General features: G+C 38.2%; 1 protein-coding gene across 1 annotated transcript in view; it reads right to left on the reverse strand.

The window, feature by feature from the left end:
* The window catches only part of LOC108673623 (G1/S-specific cyclin-D2), a 30373-nt gene extending 18959 nt beyond the window's left edge, over positions 1-11414 (reverse strand). Inside the window, exons 1-3 of the mRNA XM_018161478.2 lie at positions 11384-11414; positions 10232-10440; positions 8206-8421 (exon numbers count right to left, since the gene is read on the reverse strand). Coding sequence (XP_018016967.1) covers positions 8206-8421; positions 10232-10440; positions 11384-11414 — 456 coding nt within the window. The remainder of the gene's footprint in view (positions 1-8205; positions 8422-10231; positions 10441-11383) is intronic.
* Positions 11415-22556: the final 11142 nt, after the last annotated feature.

A 22556-nucleotide genomic window follows, 5' to 3' on the forward strand; every position in this document is an offset into this window, starting at 1 on the left:
AGAATATAGTTATGAGTATAATTTCTTCGGAACCAATTCTGAACACGGCGCTGTACAAGTAATTACCTCTTGATAATTACAGCACGTTACAGAGGTAATGACATGTCACGTTCAGGTCATAACGCTCGTGTTACCGACATGACACGACACACTTGTCACGACAAATGTACCGTGCCAAGGTATCCTCGGTCTGTCGTGTTGACGTGTATTGATGACGAGTCATGGTAAGGGTCAAAGACGATGTTGCGTTCATGCTTCGTTTGCCTCGTGTATCGAAATCAAATTTATTGTTCTCTCCACCTAATTCATTACGCAAGCAGGATTATATTTCCATGTACATGACTGAAAATATTGTTCTTTTTGCCTAGATGCTGCGAGGGGCCAGTTCAATGTGAACCTTATTTCGTCGAGCTCAAAACTAACTTGCAGGGTTCGAACCCCTTCGTCAAGGCTGCTCAACTAACCTGCAGTAAATGAACCTCAATACCAGAGTCCTCGAGTAACCTGCAGTGCTTAAACCTACATTTCTTAAGCTGCTAAACTAACCTGCAGCGCTTGAACTCCATTGCCAAGGATCCTCAACTAACCTGCAGTGCTTGAACTCCATTGCCAAGGATCCTCAACTAACCTGCAGTGTATGAACTCCATTGCCAGGGATCCTCAACTAACCTGCAGTGCTTGAAATCCATTGCCACGGCTGCTGAAATAACCTGCAGCGCCTAAAGCTAAGCACCAACACTCGAGTTACTGCTAACAACAGGTTCTAACGGACTAAAGTGAGATCAGGTTACGATGTATGGGCTCACCAACTTCATTATCTTCAACTACAAGGCTCTAATGGGTACANCCAGCAGCGCCTAAAGCTAAGCACCAACACTCGAGTTACTCCTAACAACAGGTTCTAACGGACTAAAGTGAGATCAGGTTACGATGTATGGGCTCACCAACTTCATTATCTTCAACTACAAGGCTCTAATGGGTACATATGGGCAGGTTCAGTTTCTGTTCACTGCACCGGCCAGAATATTTGATTGGGTTTTCACCTCCAAATACATTCACATGCTCCCCTTTTAAAAAATCAATCTACCGGCCAGAAAAGATTGACCTAAAGTAATGTACGTCCAGAAATTTTTCATAATGTAGGTAATAACTTTGGTAACTTAGGTGAAGAAGCAAGAGTTTTGAATTGAGCATCCAATTAGCGGTAGATATGTACGTTCAATTAAATAGATGGTCGTTGGTGCAGATCCATACTAATTTTCAGTAGCAGATAAATTGATTCATTTTTGTTCTCTAATTTTGCCTGGGTTCACAGCAATATTGCACAAAAAATGTTTAAATAATATCATGTTAGTCAAATTTCGGTAGCAAAATCGAAACGTTTTCAGAAAATATTCACTTTATGCGCAGAATTGTCCCCCGAGATCTGCGTTTGTACGCTCCTCTATAATATACCCATGCCTAAAATTCGATTACGTTGCGGAATTTGATTCCGTTCATCCCGAACCGAGTGTCGAGTTTGCAGTTTTGCTCTGCTGGGCGCCAGGAAAACTCAAATTTCGGGAGCGTTTGGGAGACTTCGTCTCTGATTTCTATCGTTTGTGGATTCCACAGGTCAGAAAAACTCAAGTTTGTGGTTTATTTTTCAGTAAACTTAGGAACATAGAGATATAATTATTTGGAAAATAGCTATTTTGAACGGATATGAACATAGTCAGTGAACAGGATGCACCACGGACCCAAACTTTATGTTCACATTTGAAAATTTGTGACGAGTTCAGATTAAATATTTTGGCGCAGAAGGAAATCAGCAAACCGATGCCAGTGAGTGCGACAAAGGAGGACATCCAATAACGAGGTCGTCGCTGAATTTAGATTCATGGGAAACAACAGAAACAGAAATCTTAGATGCCCATTGGGACATTTAAAACAACTCTTGTCTTCTCACATGGCCCAGTGGCTTTTAAAAAAATTTCGATCCTATTTTGGGTGTAGGCGGGCCCGAACCTGAAGCCACCTGTCGGGAGTTCAGGCAAAGCCGCCCTCTTTTTCCAACGTCCCTCGAAGCTGTCTTTATTTTGACAATTTGCTGCTCGACAGTGCGTGAGAAAACTGTTGGTTCGAACTTTGTAATGACGGAGTGAAATGAGACGGCAAAACGAGACCGATGGCTTTCGAAAACGCCTTACTGATCGGGTGGCGTCAGAGCGACGTGTGACTGATGGCATTGGCGGAACTTGCTGACGTACGGGAACATCGGTGAAGAGATTTTTTTCTTGCGAGTGGGAAAAAAGAGCGAACATTATAGTTTTGATGCAACCTTTTCCTCATAAAGAACTGATTGTAATTGAAGTATATGGATTAATTTTTGGATCTAAGAATATTGTGGGAAATAGTGAATAATTTTCAGCAGAAAATTAAAGCGAAAAAGTTGGGTGGTGAAAAAAGGGGCTTGTGGGTTTTCCAAGCATGTTGATATGAAGTTGGGAATGTTTTTAAAACCTGCGTTTTGGTTCACGCCAGGAGCATGGTTCACCCATGCAGCATGAGGGAATGGTTTGGTAAATATGAGGTAGTTAAGAGATTTTAAAGGATTTCAATTAAAAGCACGTTTATTTCCAATGAACATGTAAATTGAAATGAATTATCACGAGAAATGATTTAAAATTATATTAAACTAATTTTTTGGATGCAAATACTTTGATAAACACATCGACTGAACTGGAAATTTATGGATTTTTTCCTAAATTATTTCTTCCTTGATTATGCAAATTAATGAACAAGATTAAATAAATTATGTTAATAAATAATGACCGCTGATCACGTTCAATGGAGCTCATTTAGCCCATTACCACAAGCTTGAATTTTTTATATACGTATATATTTACTCATTACCGTATTATCTCAAGATTCACTCGTGGATGAAATTGGAAAGTCATCTTCATCATCCACTGGAATTAATTTTAGTCGTGAAAAAATTTCTGAAAGTCATCCTGGATTTCACGGTCAGCCGAGTACTTCCCTAAGGACGGTTGTCCGCTGTCGCTGGACAACATCGCTCGTGACGACCAGGTAGTCGACGATAACCGTACACGAAAAATTTAACCGTGAACACGGTACAAACAACAAAGGTACGCCTAGAATAAACATCCTAAATTGCATCCAGAGGAGGTGGTATTTTCACGCAGGTTCTTTTAATAATCGAACGGTAAGAAATGGCTGTTGTGCATGGTAAGCCGAAATGCTGGGAGATGGTACTTTGAAAAATAAGTGATCTATAAAATTTGTTTGAAAAACTTTTTGGAAATAACTGCTATCGCAATTCAAGAAAGAAATGTGCAAATATCTTCAATTAATGCATCGCTAGACGTAAATTGGTATTGTCGCATTAATGTCTTTTGTAGTTCAGTGAACGTGGCGCCAACCAATAAATCTATTTTGATATATTTCACCACCTCTGCGTTTCCAATCTCACTCGTAATTTGATTTACGTTAACATCTTTTTGGACGTCGTTTGTCATTGCCGCTTCAATGGAGTAACTCGAGACACATTCTCCAACGGCCCTGCACCCGCACACGACAATGCCATTGCGATGTGGAGCGAACGGTCCGACAACGGCTGTCAAACTCTCTGCAGCAAACGCCGCCAAGTCCAGAAAAACGTCAGAAAATTGCGTAGTTGATTGAATGAAAGTCATGAAGCGTGTTTATGGTTAGTAAATAAAATACGATGTATGCATATAGTACTTGTAGATAATACGGCTCAAGAAAAATATATGATACAACAAAGTTTACTGACCTAACTCATTCGCCGAGAAAATATTTAGACTTTGGCATATTACCATTAAAAACGTGAAAAAATAGTAATGAAGTTTTCCATAGCAGTTCATCGCCAAATCTAATTCGCATGTGGGTGAATCAGAAACAATTTTCAGTGAAAACTAAACGAAATTTTTCTGAATGAGATGCAAGAAAAACATTCCTATAAGGATAATGAGAGACAAACCTCAATTGCAGGAGACTGGAAGAAATGTTGAAAATTTCGTTGAGGCTCACAAAGAAGAAGGGGACGTGAGAAGGAAACCCGCGAGGGGGGAGGAGAGTTTCCCGCTGAGAGGGACAAGAGAAGCGGTGGGGGAAAGAAAGAAAGGTGAAGAGGTTTAGGGGGGATGTGAGGAGCCTTGTAAAAGAAATGAGAGCATTGTGAAGTGAAGAGAAGGAACAAAAGTTTAAAGAAAAAATGATCAGGAGTTGCAGCTTGTTCTTTGAGTAATGGATGCCAAATATTCAGCAAGATAAAGAGTGGGAAGAAGGATATAATATTACAGCAATGTACGTAAAAGATACATGTATAACACAAATCAAAAGGGAACAAGAAACGATGTTGAAAAATTAAACAGAGACGGAAGCATTACGAAATAAACACAAAGTTCTCCCGTCATTACGCTACTAACTTCACTTAACGATCAAACGATGTACTCAGGCCTCCATCAGCCTTCACCGAGGTTCATTATTTCGTTGATCAGATACAAGCTATACATAAAATTATCCTCGCCTTTTAACATTATGTCTCAATTTTAAAAGTACGTTTAGACAACCGTTTAACGCTAAATTTAGTTGCGTACAACGCGCCGCGCNTTTCATTACGGGCAGATTAAATCAATCAAGACAGGAATATGATCGTTAAAATTATGTATTTTCACATAATGGGAATCCATTGTTAGACAACGGTTTTACCTAATATCATTTTATCTTTAAATTTTGAACATACGCGCTTCTTCAGTATGTATGTACATTGCAAATTATAGTGCGCTATGTTCAATGAAATGTGCACATGGAATTCAAACAATAACGAATCATTTCTTTGAAGTAGAGTGTTAAATTCAACACGTCTAACATCAGAAGCTCAAATGAGAAAATAAACTTATTTTCACTTTAAAATCGGTGCGTATAATATTTTATTACACACACCTTAAGATTTATTTTGCCCCATAGGATGTATTATTATTATTATTATTATTATTTGGATAGGATTATTATTATTTATTTGTCCCCAACTTGTTTTTACAATATATATTTTATTCGTAAGTAATCACTGGGATTTATGATTTATGGTTAATTCAATAGACTAGGCAATATATTAATTAAGATAACAAGAATCATAAACGAATTAAATGGCAATTGGTACACTATCGGTACACTAAAAGGTACCGATAGAATTAAAACAACCAAGAATTATTTTTGTTAATAGAGTATGAAAATTAAAAGGCATAATACCAGGAGCTCATGAAAAAAGGAGTTTATTTCCACTGTATAAGTAGTGAGAAATATTTTATTACTGTTAAACAGTGCAAGGCGTAAATTATCATTTCGGTGAGCATGCAACGTTTCCCAGCATAAACTGAAGAACAGTATAATCCCTTTGCAAGGACAGAACATTTTTAAGTCCATTTTGATTGTATGTACTGAGATGATTTGTCGAGCAGTCGGGGCACCACCACTCGCCCACAAAGTAAGACGAATGAAGTGCCGAAATAAAAACCAAAGCAAACCACAATCCTGGCGATCATTACGGGCTTTTGAAGCGTCAGAATAGAGTGGATGACGCAGGCCTCACGATTAATGATTTGTCATAAGAAGACCAGGGGTCTTTTTTAAGGACTTTGTCATACCAAGACCGGAGGTCTTTTTTGTGGACTTCGTCATCCTGAGACCATGCAGGAGTCTTTTTTTCAACTGAGTCTTCATGGTTTGTGTTAGCAAACATTGGGCTTTCCTTTCTATAGGCTTTCGCGGTTGACAAATTCAAAAGAAAGTGAGGCGGCAGAGACGAGTTCCAGGACAGACTGAGTGTTGAAATCAAGCAGTTCCATGCCGGGGTAGAACGATTAGCCCTATTCTCAGCCAGGAGTTCAATTTGAACCACAGAGTAAACAAAAATTAAATAAATATTGTGTTGAATCATTGAATTAAATTCTTAAAGCATTAAGTTTTTACGCAACTGCAAGTTCTTTCAAAGAATGTTATTTCTAATGTTTAAATTTGAGGCTCCCACATCATTGGCCTGGATAGTAAAGTTCTTATTGGCCAATATCAACCTATCTCACTTGTTTGTCCCGCTCGTTAACTTGGGCTCAAATTATTAACAAAATACAAGCTCATATTTAAAAAAAATTCGAACTAATGAAAAATTTAACGAGAAGAAATTAATGGAAATTTATAACTCCGATTTTCATTCAACGAAATATAGTTGAAAAATGGCCAAAGTACGCATATTTTTAATTTTTCTGATCTCTGAAGGTCCATTGTATGTTAGGGAATGTACGTTAATTCTAAATCAACGAAATGAAGAAAGCCGGGCCTCTAGACTGTGGTCAACCGGGCTGGTCTACTGCTTGATCTGTGCGTTGAAATGTGACACCGAAGTTGAGGGAAAAGTTGAGGGGAGAAGAACAGGATCTGCAGAACCTTTACCGTTGAAATGCAAGTCAAGAGGGGAGATGCTATAGGAAATAATTACGCAGCAGCGGTCGGTTGGATGTTTTCAGTTTGTAAGAAACATTAGGATATGTAGTACCAGACTAACTACATAATTTCGGTGGTTGTTATCTGGATTGGGAGCCAACATTCGCTCCCAATAAAATTTAAAATTCTAATTTAGTTCAAGCTCGACATTTTGCGCGTTCGTGCCATGGTTTGAAGCAGTTCAATATTGTAGCCTGGTTCAGAGAAGGGGAGTGAACTGGTCAAGTGAATGGGTGCGCCCAGTTTGAAATGCAAGAGAAATGAACAGGCTGAGGTTCTGAAATATTCGTGGTCAGGCCGCTGAGGGAAAGAGGAAACTGCGGTCGACATGGTCATCTTGTTCGGACGCTCGAATTGGGGAGGCTTGGCATAGGCCTCCCCTAGGGGCATAGGCCTCCTCTAATGCAGGGGAAGTGGCAGCCTTCAAATGCGTGCCCACGTTTGCCACAATCCAGAGTTTTCCGTTTCTAAATTGAGTTATTGTCATGCTACAGGAACGTGGTTGTTGGTTTGTCCCGTAAAATAAGAAAAATAAGTATTTTTTTCAGTTGTTGGCAGTAAAGTCGGATTTTGGTTTGTAGCTTCTCTTGGTCATTATCAGGAGCATAAAATGACTCCATAATCAATAAAATTATTGTTTGGAACGTCAACAACCTGAAATTTGACCGCAGCTATTCAAAGACCCTGTTTTTCGATCATGGAAGCTGTCCTTGCTGTTGGCAGCGAGAAAAGAGATGTGTGGTCAAAGTGTGACTAATTTTATTGCAGTTCTAACGCCTGGTCGTAAAATGAAGTCAATTCATGCTATGGACGACGACGGAAGCCAAATTTACCGCCTGCAATTGAAAGCTGGACAGCTGGGACGAGGGCGACGCGATGTCCCAATCAAATTCATCGCGGAACATTTATAGTCCGACGTCATTAATTCAGAAGTCGGCGCGGATAATAGGACACAGTTTTCACTAGTATAGAAGATTTCAACACATTCGCACAAGTATTATTGTGAGCAAAAATATTATGCTCGTATTTTGCGACATTAAAATTTGTTTCGAAATTCTTATTGATATAACCACATCATTTCATTCATACGATAAATTTGATATACCATGTAACGACTCGTACAGAGACAGGAAACTAGAGAATAGTTCAAAGTTTGTCGGATGAGTTGCAAGTTTAACGACGTGATGCTATTTTACCCATGGTTGAATTAATAATTCAACCATGATTTTACCCGTCGGTTTTGGGGCGGTCAAATTTCAAGCTGCAACGAACTGTTCTCTTTTGGAACTTGTAACAAGCGAGTCTAAATGCCCGCATGCAAGTAAGCGGTTGACTTTCACGAGTTGTTACGGAGAGACCGAAGTGACATGGCAAGTTTTAGAGTGAATGTGACGGTCAAGCGATGGTGATTGAAGAGAAATACTGCACCATCACGCTCGTTATGTATGGGCTGGATAAAGTGGATATTACTACCCCGACTCTGCAATTAATTATGAGTCGTCTCAACCTCCTCGATCTGCGCCGCATAAACTCTACTGTACCGGTCATGGCTTTCACATTTCATGCGTAGGAAAATATTTATTTGTTACATCTCCTGGCGTAAATTAACAGTTGCTCAATTATACGCATTCTAGAATTTCTTCATCGCGCCTTATGTCCGTATAGTGCGCCGGGACTCACCGTAATTTCGTCCCGTGTGATGGAGTTGTCCGTATAATACGCGAGGAGGTCGACGGACAGGAAGTGGCTCTGCCGCAGCTTGGAGGACAGCAACAGGCACACGGCGGCCAGAAGCTGCAGCTGCGTCTTGCGGATGGACACTACACTCAGAAATTTGTCCAAAAGTGAGACGGCCACCACGAAGACTTGGTCCTCGCAGTGTTGCTCCTCACACACCTTCAGAGGGGGGGGGGATTTAAGGTATATTATTGTATATTATTACAAATATCATTTATTTATGTATAATAAGTTATATGGAAAAATTGCATTCTGGAATAAATTGGGAACACACCATGCAGTTCTTAGCAGAACTCCGGTACTGAATAGGACATTTCATTTTATTTTCATTTTTTTGGAAATTTAATCTGCCAAGTAAACATAAAAATTTTATCCTCTCATAGAACCCAGCAGCAAACTAATGATTTATTAGTAGAAATATAATCTCAGATACTACAGCACGATAGGTATCCTGGATACGCGCCCCAACTAACCAATTAATAATAATGACGCTATAGGCTCCTATATAACATACGAACAAATTTTCATCAAATATACAGTATATATGACTGCTCGCGAAGATTCTTTTTAAACTGAAAACAAATTTCTTTATAAACATCTACTTGCTATTGTTATATTGTTATAGTGACTTTCAATCGATGTATTTTTTACTTTGAAAATCAATTTTATTAAAAACTGCAATCCGTTGCGCAATAAGCGAAGGCTTCAGCCGTTCACGACCTTGTCCTCAAGTGCAATGAATTGCAAGAGTGTGGCTTGATTATTACTTAGTGTTCCAAAAGTATGTTCTTTCTGCTCAAATATGGTACGTATTATTAGAGGAATTTTCAAGATGTGAAGAAGTGTGTGATCAAACTTATCGAAATACTTCAATAATATTGGATATTTAGTCAACCTGAATCAGAATCTCCAGTATTATAACATATTATTAAGTAATTGAATATAGGTAAATATCAATAGATTTTAAATACACAGTTCAAAGAGTTATCCTCTAAAAATTGTATAACATAGTCGCAGAATATGATTCGAATCAACGATCGAGTTTAGGCAGGTAGTACAAAAACAACACACGAACAACGTGTTAGTATGAAATGAACATTTCCACGAAGGTAATTCAATTACGAGAGCGATAAGGAAACGCCACGTCATATATAACTCTGTCCCGCCAATCACTTTAATTAGGTGGATACTTAGTATAGCAGTTGTTCAGTAGGTGACTATTGTTTATTTTACATAGTAATAACTACGCGTATACTGCAGCACAAAAGCTGTCACCCACTGGAGGACCAATTCTTGGAAGCCAGAGCCCACTTCAGATTGAGTGACAACTTCACCGAATACTTGAGCGCTACCACTGTAAACACTCATCATCCACACTCACCATTAAAGCTCCCCTTATCATTCACACTCATCACTAACAATCATCGTCCGAGTTTCGCTCATCATCCACACTCACCATTAAAGCTCCACTTATCATTCACACTCATCATTCACACTCATCATCCACACTCATCACTAACAATCATTATCTGAGTTTCGCTCACCATCCACACTCACCATCAAAGCTTCACTCAACATCCACACTCATCATCCGAACTTCATTAATAAACTTTGTTGTGGTCTGTAGCCACAAATTTGTAGCAGCGCAAACTGTCACAAACGTTCGAATAATTCTAAATAAACTCAATCGATCGTATAAATAAACTTTTAAATTTTCCAGTAAGAAACGAATTGCAAAGAATTTGGAATTTATCTTATAATTTAATTGTAAATATTTAAATTCTCGAAGCACTACATAGAGATAAAATCAGCATGCTAATTGGCTTAACTCAATCATTAACAATAAATTAATTGCACATATTCCGACTTTTGCACATTTTATCCTGCATTTAGCTCATTCATCAGTAAATAATATTTTTCCTTTAAATTTCAATAAAGTACGCAAGTTGAAATAACGTTGAAGTCTCACCTCAAGCATCCAAGTGACGACCAGCTTCCTGCACGCAGGCTCGAGTTTGTGACGCGGTACNGTGACGACCAGTTTCCTGCACGCAGGCTCGAGTTTGTGACGCGGTACGAGCGGTGTGTTCTTCGACTCTAACTCGATCAAGTTTGCGATCGTTTTATCGTGATCGAGGATCGCAAGATCTAGCTCAGATCTAGGACAATCTAATGATCCTGATGAACATGACTCAACACAGTATAATTCATCACCCATGTTATCGGTGTGACTCATCATTGGGGAAAGTTAGTGACAACTCATTGATGGCGAATTTAGTAGAGATCCGACAGCAGATTCCTCGCTACCTCCAGAATTAAATATCCAGAATAAATTTATTCATGGGATTTACTTTCATTTAAATTTTTGAAATAAAATTATTTCAAAACTGCATGGAACTCAATAAGCATTTGCAATTCGCAATGCGTTGTTTTGAGCCCAAAATTTTCGAAGTCTCTATTTATCTCATTAATTTGAAAAATGTCCATGAAAGTTTGACTTTTTTATGCGAATATAAATTTCCACTGAACTGTAATTATTCGACGAGTGTCAGCAGCACTGAGATTAAATAAAGACTTATAATTTTTATTGAAGGCCGCAACAAATCGGGGCGGTTAACCATTGATCATCAATGGTCGGATGGTCCGAAATAGGGCAAACTGCGTCAAATGAGGTCTGTAATCTAGGCTGATGTTCCTTTCATATTTCAAGGATGGATGACGTAAAAATGTATTTCTTAAATCACTGTTTAAATCTTAAGTTCTCAAATCTCGCACACTTTCATTAACTATAATAAAAAAATGTAAACGTAAAATTAAAAGATTTTCGTCTGTAACCTGTAACGAAAAACATTTGAAATTGTCATGAAATTAGATGAAAAATAACAAATTAATTAGCTTTTTACTCTCTGTACGAAGTTCCGAGATAATATGGATGCTATAGAGCTACACTTCAATTATTAAATATTTCAATTTTATTGGGCATATCATCAATACATTTCTGTTCACAATTATCAGAACTCAATTGAAAATGAGCCACTTGTTCAACACATTGAGCGATGCGTGAGTCAATGAAGTAAATTATCCCATCAACAGCGCATACGAAGATGAATTACGTAAGTACGAGTGCGGTCGTTGTCGATGCGGGTTGCCATATGACAGGTTTATGTCAGCTCGGCGCACCGACAGCAACGACACACCCAACCTCGCACGGCGCTGCCGAGTGGCAGACTGAGCGACGAGCAACAAACCGTTCAATTTCAAAGTCGCTGCGGTTGCCCAGAGTGCGCGCTTGTTGGAAGTTATATATATAACTACATTCATTTCACCTCTATTAACCAAAATTTACAGCGAACATGTACGCATATTTATAATTGATGTTAAAAAGTAATATTTTCATGTCACTAATTTAATTCGGCATTTATGAAGTGATGGATAATTGAAGAGTGTGATACGTGTAGTGAATAAGGTGTAAAGTATAGGTTGAATGAATTGTAAGTGTATGAAGTGTATGTGAAGAGTTGAATATATGAAATGTAGGATGCATGAAGTGTAGTATCAATGAAGAGTAGGATGCCTTAAGTGTAGGATGTATGAGGTGTAGGACCTTCGAAAACGTATGGTATTTTTATCGCATTATTAAAAAATATTGGTCTTATATATTGTACAGCGTATTAAGAAATATTGGCGAGAAACGCTGTACAATATATAATTATCCTCTTTTATCAAAGCCATATTACAGTTCATGGTATTTGAAATTATGTGAAATTGTTAAACCTACCTCGATTGAGCTTGAGGAGTTGCATTTTTTTCATTTAATCTGAACCTTATTTCTAGCTATAAACCGTTATAATATTCCTAAATTTCAGGCAACTATAAATATTTAATTGTTAGTAGTCAATGTTTCGCACATAATTTAATTAACGGATTTCAGAACGGATTTCAAAACGACTTTGAGCAGATTTGTCAAGGTTATTCCGATATTTTGTAAATATTTGTAATCTTTGTTAGCTTTGTTAGCATCGTCGTTGATTTGAAAAACGACGTGCAATCTCCGTTGACTATTTGATTATGCCAAAAGTCTACGGGATTTAGTCCGAGCATTTAGGTATTTCGTGATGTCGAAATNTTGTTAGAGATATTTCTATATCTTCGTTTCTAATTATCAGCGTAGCCTATCTGATCGAAAAGCGTTACTTAAATAAAAAATAGAGCATCAAGACACAGTTCATGAGTCAGTGTCAAATTATACAACATTCTCCGAACACGTGAAAATATCCCACGCCTATTCAAAAAGATATTCCGGTTATAAAAAACAATATCAATATTTGTGATAGATAACTATGAAGTGACGGATAAGAAGACAATTCAATAAAAGTGTACCCATGCATGAGTTGCTGGGCAACAGGCCTGACAAGTGCGTCTCGATATAGCGTAATTATCAACCTGTTCATCCTGACAGCCTTCCAGGCGAGATAAGGCGGAAAATTAACAAGCTAGAACAGCGATTTAAAGTGACATAAATTAGATAATTTTTATGCATTTTCGTAGAAAATTCGAAATGGGTAAATAATTCCAAATGTTAATTAAATTTGTAATTAATGAATATTACTAAAGACGTTGAATTCAAAACTGTATAGCAGCAGAATGTGCGCTATACAGCAGTATACTGTACAGCAGCAGAAAGTACACTATACCGCAGTATACTGTAAAAGTCTACGGGATTTAGTCCGAGCATTTAGGTATTTCGTGATTTCGAAATCCTTGTTAGAGATATTTCTATATCTTCGTTTCTAATTATCAGCATAGCCTATCTAATCAAAAAGCGTTACTTAAATCTTTAACAATCGAGCATCAAGACACAGTTCATGGGTCACAGTCAAATTATACAACATTCTCCGAAATTATACTTATATATATATTAATATATTATATATATAATAATAATAATAATAATAATATATCATGTGTTCTCCGAACACATGAAAATATCCCACGCCTCTTCAAACAAAGATATTCCGGTTAAAAAAAGCAATATCAACAATTGTGATAGAAAAAAATGAAGTGATGGATAAGAAGACAGTTCAATAAAAATTGCAATATCAAGCGAAGAGCTTGCACCGCGTGTTGTGTTCAGCGATGCGTGTCACAGCAGATGCATGAGTTGCTGGGCCACAGGCCAGGCAAGTGCGTCTCGTTATAGCGTAATTATCAACCTGTTCATCCTGACAGCCTTCCAGACGAGATAAGGCGGAAAATTAACAAGTTAGAACTGCGATTTAAAGTAAGAAATTCGATAATTTTTATGCATTTTGTTAGAAAAATCGAAATGGGTAAATAATTCCAAATGTTAAATTTGTAATTAATGAATATTACTAAAGACGTTGAATTCAAAACTGTACATCAGCAGAATGTGCGCTATACAGCAGCATACTGTACAGCATCAGAGAGTACACTATATAGCAGTATACTGTACAGCAGCATAATGTATACACTTTACAACAGTTGATTTTACAGCAGGAAACTAGCAGTGGACTGTACACAATATACCTGTAGACTGTACAGCAGCACACTTTAAAGTGGCAGACTGTACACTATACAGCAGAAGACTTTACAGAGCGAACATTCATAATATAGACGACATCGAGGTTTTTAAGTACGAATATTCTGAGATTGATCAGGAAAATTTCTTGTTGATAGAAATTTCTTGGGCTGAGAAAATTTTTTGGAATATTCTGGGAAATATTTACCTATAAATTCAAGTTAAAGTGAAGGTAAACATAAGCAATGGATCACATGGAATTGAATAAGTTATTTTGAAAAAGTTATTATTGTTGAAAGTTAAAAAGAGATATTTGAGAAAAGATGAAAAATCCATTATGAGATAGAACGCATGCTGTAGAATTTACCTTTTTTTGTTCTATTGAATTAATATTTTTTCTAAATTTTTATCTTTATTTAGTTAGTCGACACTAAACTTCAGCGACACAACAATATCGATTCGTTCTAAATAAGTTCTCAATCCCTGAAATTTTTACAGAATTAACAAAATTGTCCGCAAAATTAAGGCCACGCTTTTTATGAGCAAAAGATCAATAAAAAATATAACAATTTCAGTCCTCCAAATAGCAGCACGCATCGACACCTGCTCGCCAGGTGGGAATCCTGCAGGATTCTCGACACAGGAATTTCAGGAATGCTAACCCGATCCTGTTCACCTGGTCATCACATCTAAGTGAGCTGGGTTATTATAAGCTACAATACTGAAATAATATTACTTTACTGATTTTTACTGATACTGATGATTTCTACTGATTTACTTTACTGATTAATGATAGCCGAATTAAAACACTACAAATTTCAATAAAAAAGTATAATAATCGGCCCAATATTACTGCAAATAAGAAGTTTATTAGTAACTATTTGGGCGAGGCCGGCCACGCGAGGTGACAGGTGTCGGAAACGCTTCGTGTCATGGAATGGGAATGATGGCTGGGAGTGGGGACTGGGAATTGGGACTGGGAATGTCCGGGATGGCACGGTGATGAGAGGGAAGAGCGGAAGCAATTAGAGGGTACAATGACGCTGCAATTATGGCCTACCCTCGGTCGTCTTGATCGATGAGCTAAAGAATAGAGAATTAAGTATGAATAATTGTTAGCATAAGGGAAATTATTTTCTGTTAAAAATTATTCCTGCACGATTTAATGAGTAAATTGATTTATATTTTTTCTGATTATGTGGCGTCAGTCTTTTTCAAAAATTTCTACCTTAAAATAAACGTCTGTAGTTCACCTTTTAAATACTTTTTATTTTTTTCGTGAGTTCACCAGCTTTTATTTTCCTGATTAAATTTATTATCTTCCCTCTCTAGTTCCCTTTCTACACGTCCAAATTACTGGATAAGAAGTAGTGATTAAGTTACGTACGGTAGTTTAATTAGCATATTTAGTGTTATAACAATAAAATGGCTAACATATATGAGCAAGAATAAAAAAGGAAATGAAGTCTTACTCTCTTCGCTTTAGTGCATTTATTGTAAAAAATAAATATTAGATCTAGAAATGTATCATTCAGCGGAATTTCAGCAAAATAATTGTTGTATCGACAAAGAGAAAAATTATAATTGTAATATTTACATGCGAGGCTAAAGATTATGTTTCAATAAAAAATATAGGCAAACATTTGCTCATAACAACAAGGCCTAAAATACTTACCTCAAAATATAAAGAAATAACCGCTAGATTTCTCAGGAAACTTCGCTGAATATGAGGGAAACCCAAGAGGCAGATCCCACATCTTCCCTCACGCTTGGAAACAAAAGCCTATTGAGTGAGTGTTGCCATATTGTCCCACGAGGGAAAACCTTGCACTTACAATGCTTTAGTGGTGTTCTGAGGCCCATTCGAGGGCTATCTTGTAACCTAAACAAACTTCTTTCTTACATTAAGTCTTACTTTTATGAGCTAAAAACGGCGTGATAATCTCAAGTCTTGAAACGTGTAAGCGTTACACGCTGGTGGTCCGCAGCCCTCGGGCGAATTCTTCATCGTGCTTTCTTACTTTATTAAATATTTTTACTTTACTTCTTCACAATTTTATTTTAAAGAACTCTATTATTCTAGAGGCATATTCTAACAAAAGCATACGAAAATAATAAATATTTAATAAACAATGATTTCAGAACTCATACCTGATAAACGGATTCGTGCGGATCCGTTTATCGGATTTTATCTATTTTATTAAAACGGATTTTCTCTATTTTATTAAAACGGATTTTCTCTGCTCAAGACACATTTTCTCCACTATAGGGCCAACCCTGGCGAATCAACATTGCTTCACATATTTTATTGAGATCCTTATTAAGTATTAGGGCTGAAGACACATCTCAGGTTGTTGATAGGAGCAAAAGTCTCTTTCGTACTGCATGGGACATCGTTAGTCTGGTTACATTGTTAGTTAGTAATAAATAATTTTTTCGTAAAACGGTTCAATCATCAAAGACGATTCCAAAGTATTCAAGAATTTATGAGTTTTTAAGCAGTAATAAAATTTTCGACTTGCACCCAATCTCTAGATACCATTCTAGATTCTAGCGCGATAAATAATTTCTAGTCCAAAACACGTCCCGAATGTACAAAATGTAATAGTTGATTTTTAGCGGTACTACCAATACGAATTTAGTTGCGGAGTAGATTTAGTTACATAAACGCACGGTAAAGATAATGTTTTCTTTAAATTGTGTTGTTTCAACAATCACTAATTTTCTGTTATTCAAAATAACAAGTGGACAGTCAGAAACATCTTCTACTATTTGCTAATAATAAATTAAAACTAATTTAACAATATAACTACATAAACTGTTGAACACTTCATCGAAATCAGGCTGTATTAAGCTTTACTTATGAAAAAAGACCTAAGTTATTAGACTTTAGTAATAACCATTCATATCTACCATGTCATAAAACTATATACATATATTCTTCAATCCGTTTAATCCTTAGTCTGACCCTTATCGATCCAAATTCTTCCTAACCTTAAATACTAAACCTATCCTTCAATGTTCACCCTAACTCTCAACCCTGCCTAACCCCTAAATATTCACCCCCTCACACAAACAGCCCTCCTCCCCCCCCCGGGCGGTTGAGCCTGTTGCTGGGCAGGGGTTCAGCAGGTCAAGGCTAGACGGGCAACCCAACCCTGCCCAGCCGAACCGGTTAAGCCTGAGCCGGGGCACTAGGAACCGGGTACACGGCGGGTGCAGCCGCGGGGGCGGACCCAGAATACGCGGGTGGGGGGTTTGAAGAAGGGGGTTGACGGAGGGGGGGTTAAAGGAGGAAAGGAAGTATAAATTTGGAAAGAAAAGATGGCGGGTAATAATTGGAATGACGGATAGTGGAATAAAGAGAGAGAGATGAAGAGGGTAATGGGGGAGAAGAAAGAAGGTAAAAAATAAAGATGGGGATCTGCACAGTCCTGCACTGTTCTGCACAGCTCTGCACAGTACAGTCATGCACGACAGAGCAACCAATATATGCAACGCTCTGCACACAGCGTTTCAGGATTAGCTCGGCAACATAGACCACTGAACTATTCTGCTCTGCACTGAATAGCATACTTGTGCGCTACTCTGCACTGCATTAATAATTTCTACACGACTCTGCTATGATCTGCACCACACTACAAACCTGTACACACGCCATTCATTAGTACACATATACGACATCTGCATGTTTATGTACTTTTGAACGATGAATTCCAAGTTAAAACTTCGCCTCGCCCTTCGGGTTGGACGCTGGTGCAAGATGCCGCTGCTTCCTTCCTGTAGTGGCATCTCAACAATCCACTGTAGGATAAAATCCGCTATAGGATTTTCTTCGCGAGTTATGAAGTTGCACTCGCACCAGGACGCTTGGTACTAGCATTTCAATAATCTTTCCCCAAAACTCAGATCTTTTGGGATGGTAAGGTTACTCAATAGTGATTATTAAGTTTTCCCTGTATAGAACCTCCCTGTGTATGTTATACTTAACAATGCTATGGTCAGGTAAACAGATAATTCGGTTAATCAACGATGGCTCCCAGAGCAATACAAGAGGAATCCGACTTTCACTTCTTCGGCAGCCCTGCTATATAGACTCTATCCGCCCCTGGCACATAAACAACTCTTCGTTGCTGGTAAATGAAAATCGGGGACATGGACATGCCACTTTATGGTGTCTGCACCTGTTGACTAAGCATGTGCTCCCCAACAAAGCGCAACGATGCTAAAAAAAAACGAGGTATAAAACGCTCTGACCGACATTTCTGTGACCGTAACCTGCGAAATAAAACACTGTGTCGCCGTTTTTTTTTTTTCAATTAAGCACAAGGGACTCTTACGAAATTTGGAAAAAACGGTGAAACGGTCTAGTTTCATGGGAAGGCCTACCACTAGATCGCAGGTCAAACCGTTTTTTCACAGTTGTTTCCAACAGTAAATGAATCGTTCAGTTCTATCCAAACGCAAACCATTGGGTTAACCCTCCCACACCCCGGCCAAAGTAATTAATAAGGGGGAGTGCATCCAGATAAATCCCCAGCCCATCCCTAGTAATGATAAACACACCTACACACATCAAACACACACACCATGCACTACCATTCACCACCACACACTCGTAACAGATAACACCACACAACCCACACAACACACCACGCGCAGTGAACCCATCACAAATAAATACACCAAACCACCTACCTACACGCACACATTCTGCTCACATACAACAAAAACAATACACACAGCACACACTCAATACCCCTACACACACAACACAACACACACACAAAGCAAACAATACCACAACATACATTACACACCACAGCCTCATCTCCATTAGCGCAGGAATTTCCTCGCCCAGGGAAAAGCAAGCAGAGGTAATCTCGAGCGACATTAGCTGCATCGTTTGTCAACTCCCCGACAATGGACATAGTGAACTTCAAATGGGCAGGTCCGAAACCCATCCCGTGGACATTGAGGAAAATCTCACGGATATCGAAACCCTACATGTGGTCGTGATAACCAACCCCGAGACTTCAAAATCCACGCTGCGCTACGGAAACCCGTGGACATCATAAGCCATCGCGTGGTAATCATAAGCCTTCATGTCGAAATCATAAGCCTTCATGTGGAAATCATTAGCAATCACGTGGAAATCATAAGCCTCCATGTGGAAATCATAAGCCTTCATGAGGAAATCATTAGCAATCACGTGGACATAGTAGGCTATAATATGGACAACACTAGTCAACCGGTAGATATTTTAAGCCATCACGGTGATATGTTAACACCCTCTCGTGTAAATGGAAACCCACCTTACACATAGAAACCAGTCCAATGGAAATCAAAGCCCATGCCGTGGAGAGTGAAACTCATCCCGTAGACATAGAAACCAATAGTGTTACCATTAAAGCCCGTTTCGTGGCCACATAAATAAAACTGATAGCCATGGAAACTCTTCAAGTGGCCATTTAATCCCAGTCCATCGCCACCAAAATTTATATCAGCTGGGCTATTGAAACGCCCAGGGATGACGAAGTGCACTGCATGACCGCAGTGCATGGCCTTTGAAGCCAAATACATTGGCATTGAAACCATCTAAACTAAACACATGACATCAAAACCTGATGCATTACCACCATAACCAATCTTGGCCACCAAACATATGAGCGTGACCATAACACAGCAACGCGAACTGTTTGTCCAGGACAGCAACGGCGCGGGACAAGCTATATTCACACGATACACACAAAAGTACACACGCTACAGTTACAAGGCACCGGCTTTGTATTAGTTACATAGTGTAGTTCGGCACATTCCCATCAAAACTGCTCAGGATTCTCGTTTGATTTACACGTTGTGACATAAACTACACCAAAGAGATTTACATCAACTGGTAGCAGACGACAGATGAAAACAACAACCGCATATTGAGTGTTTTGCATATCGCTAATGAACACAATTTGTTGTACACTATGAATCTGCAAGGTCTATTTTTCCATTAGTTATATTTTTTGAACATTATTAATATGCACTGAATATTACTATTAATAGCAGTTCTTGCACATTATTAATATGTAAGGCATATTCCTTTTAGGAATTTTTCTAGCACTTTGCTATCCATTTCAGGGCTGCCAAGCATTTACAAATTCTTGTCATATGAAGATTCCTCCTCTACTTTTTAAGTGAATTTGAATATTGTCAACTATCTTTGTATTTTATTGGTGCATGTTGCGTTCTTTACAGCAGCAATTATGACTTGAACGCCATGCAGCGTGTCGCTACAACGACCTAACCACATCCCCATATTTATGACGCTCAATTCTGTGACCTCGTCCTTTTATCTCTGGATGCAGCAATTAATAACGTTATATTCATGATATTGTTTTCATTATAATGTATTCCGATATTATATAACTAGACTGCATGCAGCTGAGGACCCAGGACAGTACTATCAAGAACAGTTAAGACTTCGTAACTCTGTCAGCCAGTCACAGACGGCTTTCTAATTGAAACCAACCAATCATAGTCGAAAAATCGACCGCTACGAGCACTTAATTAAGCGAGTTTAGATCGTTTTGCTATCTATATGAACGGCTAGATACTCACATCGGAGGTAATATTTATGAATGGAATCATCGGTCTGTGGAATAAGTATATATTGAACTCTTCCATTTGTCACCATAACAGAGGTCAGGTCAGGTCGAGTTTCAATGAAGATTGAATAGAACGAGAGTTTTTTTTTTACAGGAACCAAATTAAAGGAATTAAATGTTATAAGAAGTTAGTCACATTCTATATTGCGTGCACCAAAATGTTAGCAGAGGTTATAGGCAGCGTATGCTCAAAGTTAGACAATTGATGAATAGAACTACAACTATGAATTTGATATATAAATGAATTCGAATTGTGAATGGATATGAATTTTATATGAATATGAATTACGAATGAATATTGAATATGAATTAATATGTATTATTAATGAATGTGAACTATGAATGAATATGAAATATTAATGAATATTAAATATTAATGAATATGAATTATCAATGAATATGAATTATCAATGAATATGAATTATTAATGGATGTGAATTGTAAATGAATATGAAAGTTGAATGATTAAGCAGATGAAGTGATATAGGTCCCAGACACTCATGAGGAGGCAGTAGACGCGGCTGTAGGAGCAAGAAGGATGCAGTTGCTGAGGCGAAACAACAATCCCCCGAGGGGTTGGGGGGTTTGTTGGGGAGAGAAATATTTTATAGTCCCGAGGGGCCCGGGATGGGGGGGACCTTGAGACTCGGACACGCTTCACTGCCCCTCACATCGGGGTGAGGGGTTGAAAAGGGGAGGGAGCTGGAAAAAGGGGTTGGGGAGAGCGTGAAATTTAGTTGGGGAAATGGGAGGAGGGGGGGAAGTAGAATGGAAAATAGGCCGAAAAGTGCCATGAAAGAATAGGAAAAAAAAAAGAGTCGTGATAATTCGGGTAAAGTGAAAATGGAGTAACGTCGGAAAATATGAGGGGAAAAAGTGTGAAAACAGTATGAGGAAGAGGATGTGGGTAAAACAGTGTGGAGAAAAGTGTGATGAACAGAGAATGAAAAATACAGAATGTGAAGAAATCAGAGATTTAAGACGAGGGTTGTGTGGCAGAGGTGATGGGTGAGGGTACGAGAGACGTACGTGCTCTGCTACCGGCAAGGCGAGGGGAAATGAAACCAGAGAAATAAACATTTCTGATTTATTACTGAGATAAACGACACATTTATTCGTGATGTTAACAATAAAAATGCGCACGAAGTAACAACCTCCTCAAATACAACAGAAAATATTAAGTATGACAACGCTTGGATTGATGAAAAGTTGTCCTAGATGGAAACACTTTTATTTAAATAGCGGATGAATTGAATAGCCACAATAGTCTTCAATTACATGACATTCAATATAATTGGGCTTTAGGAACATACTATTATAAATTGTCACGCAAATGCAGGTGCAGAGTGCACGACAACACGTGATTCTGGTCCCAGTAAGCACTTACATGATTTTGAAAAAGAAACAATTCCGAATAAACGAGATTTAACGAAGTATTTTTGGACAAAGAGATTTCGCGGTAAAAAAATTTGAAGATTTTCTTCGTTTCCAGTTGATGATACAATAGCAAGTAACGATACAATATCAAGGTAATTTTGACGAAATTTCAAGGCGGGTGTATAAGAATAGTTATATAAACCAGCGCTTACGACCGAAAACCCTCATAACTTTTAAGCTACGCTGCTCGACAGATCTATCGGGCAGAATATATTATTTTCATGAATGAATACATATTGAGGCAGTTGACGCTTTATAATAGAAGTATTACAAAACTTAGGACTACTCTTCGCATTCTTGCAAGCGTAATCGGTTATGAAATGAAGGCATTATTAATGAATCGTCGTTACAGGAAACGGTGGACATTACGCGACATATTTTGGCACTCGTGCTAATACAAGTTCAAGACACAAATACAGATGTGTGACCCTCATACGTATGTGTTCGCCACACAAATACAGATGTGTGGCCCTCATAAGTCTGTGTTCGCCACACAAATACAGATGTGTGACCCTCATACGTCTGTGTTCACCACACAAATACAGATGCATGTGTGGCCCTTGTATAATGCGTTCGCCACATAAATGTATAGGGTCATCAAATGTATTCGGCTGCACCACACAAGACATGAAGAAGCTAGGCATACACATTCAGATACCAAG

This window comes from Hyalella azteca, unplaced genomic scaffold, assembly GCF_000764305.2.
Source record: "Hyalella azteca isolate HAZT.00-mixed unplaced genomic scaffold, Hazt_2.0.2 contig17334, whole genome shotgun sequence".
NCBI lineage: Eukaryota > Metazoa > Arthropoda > Malacostraca > Amphipoda > Hyalellidae > Hyalella > Hyalella azteca.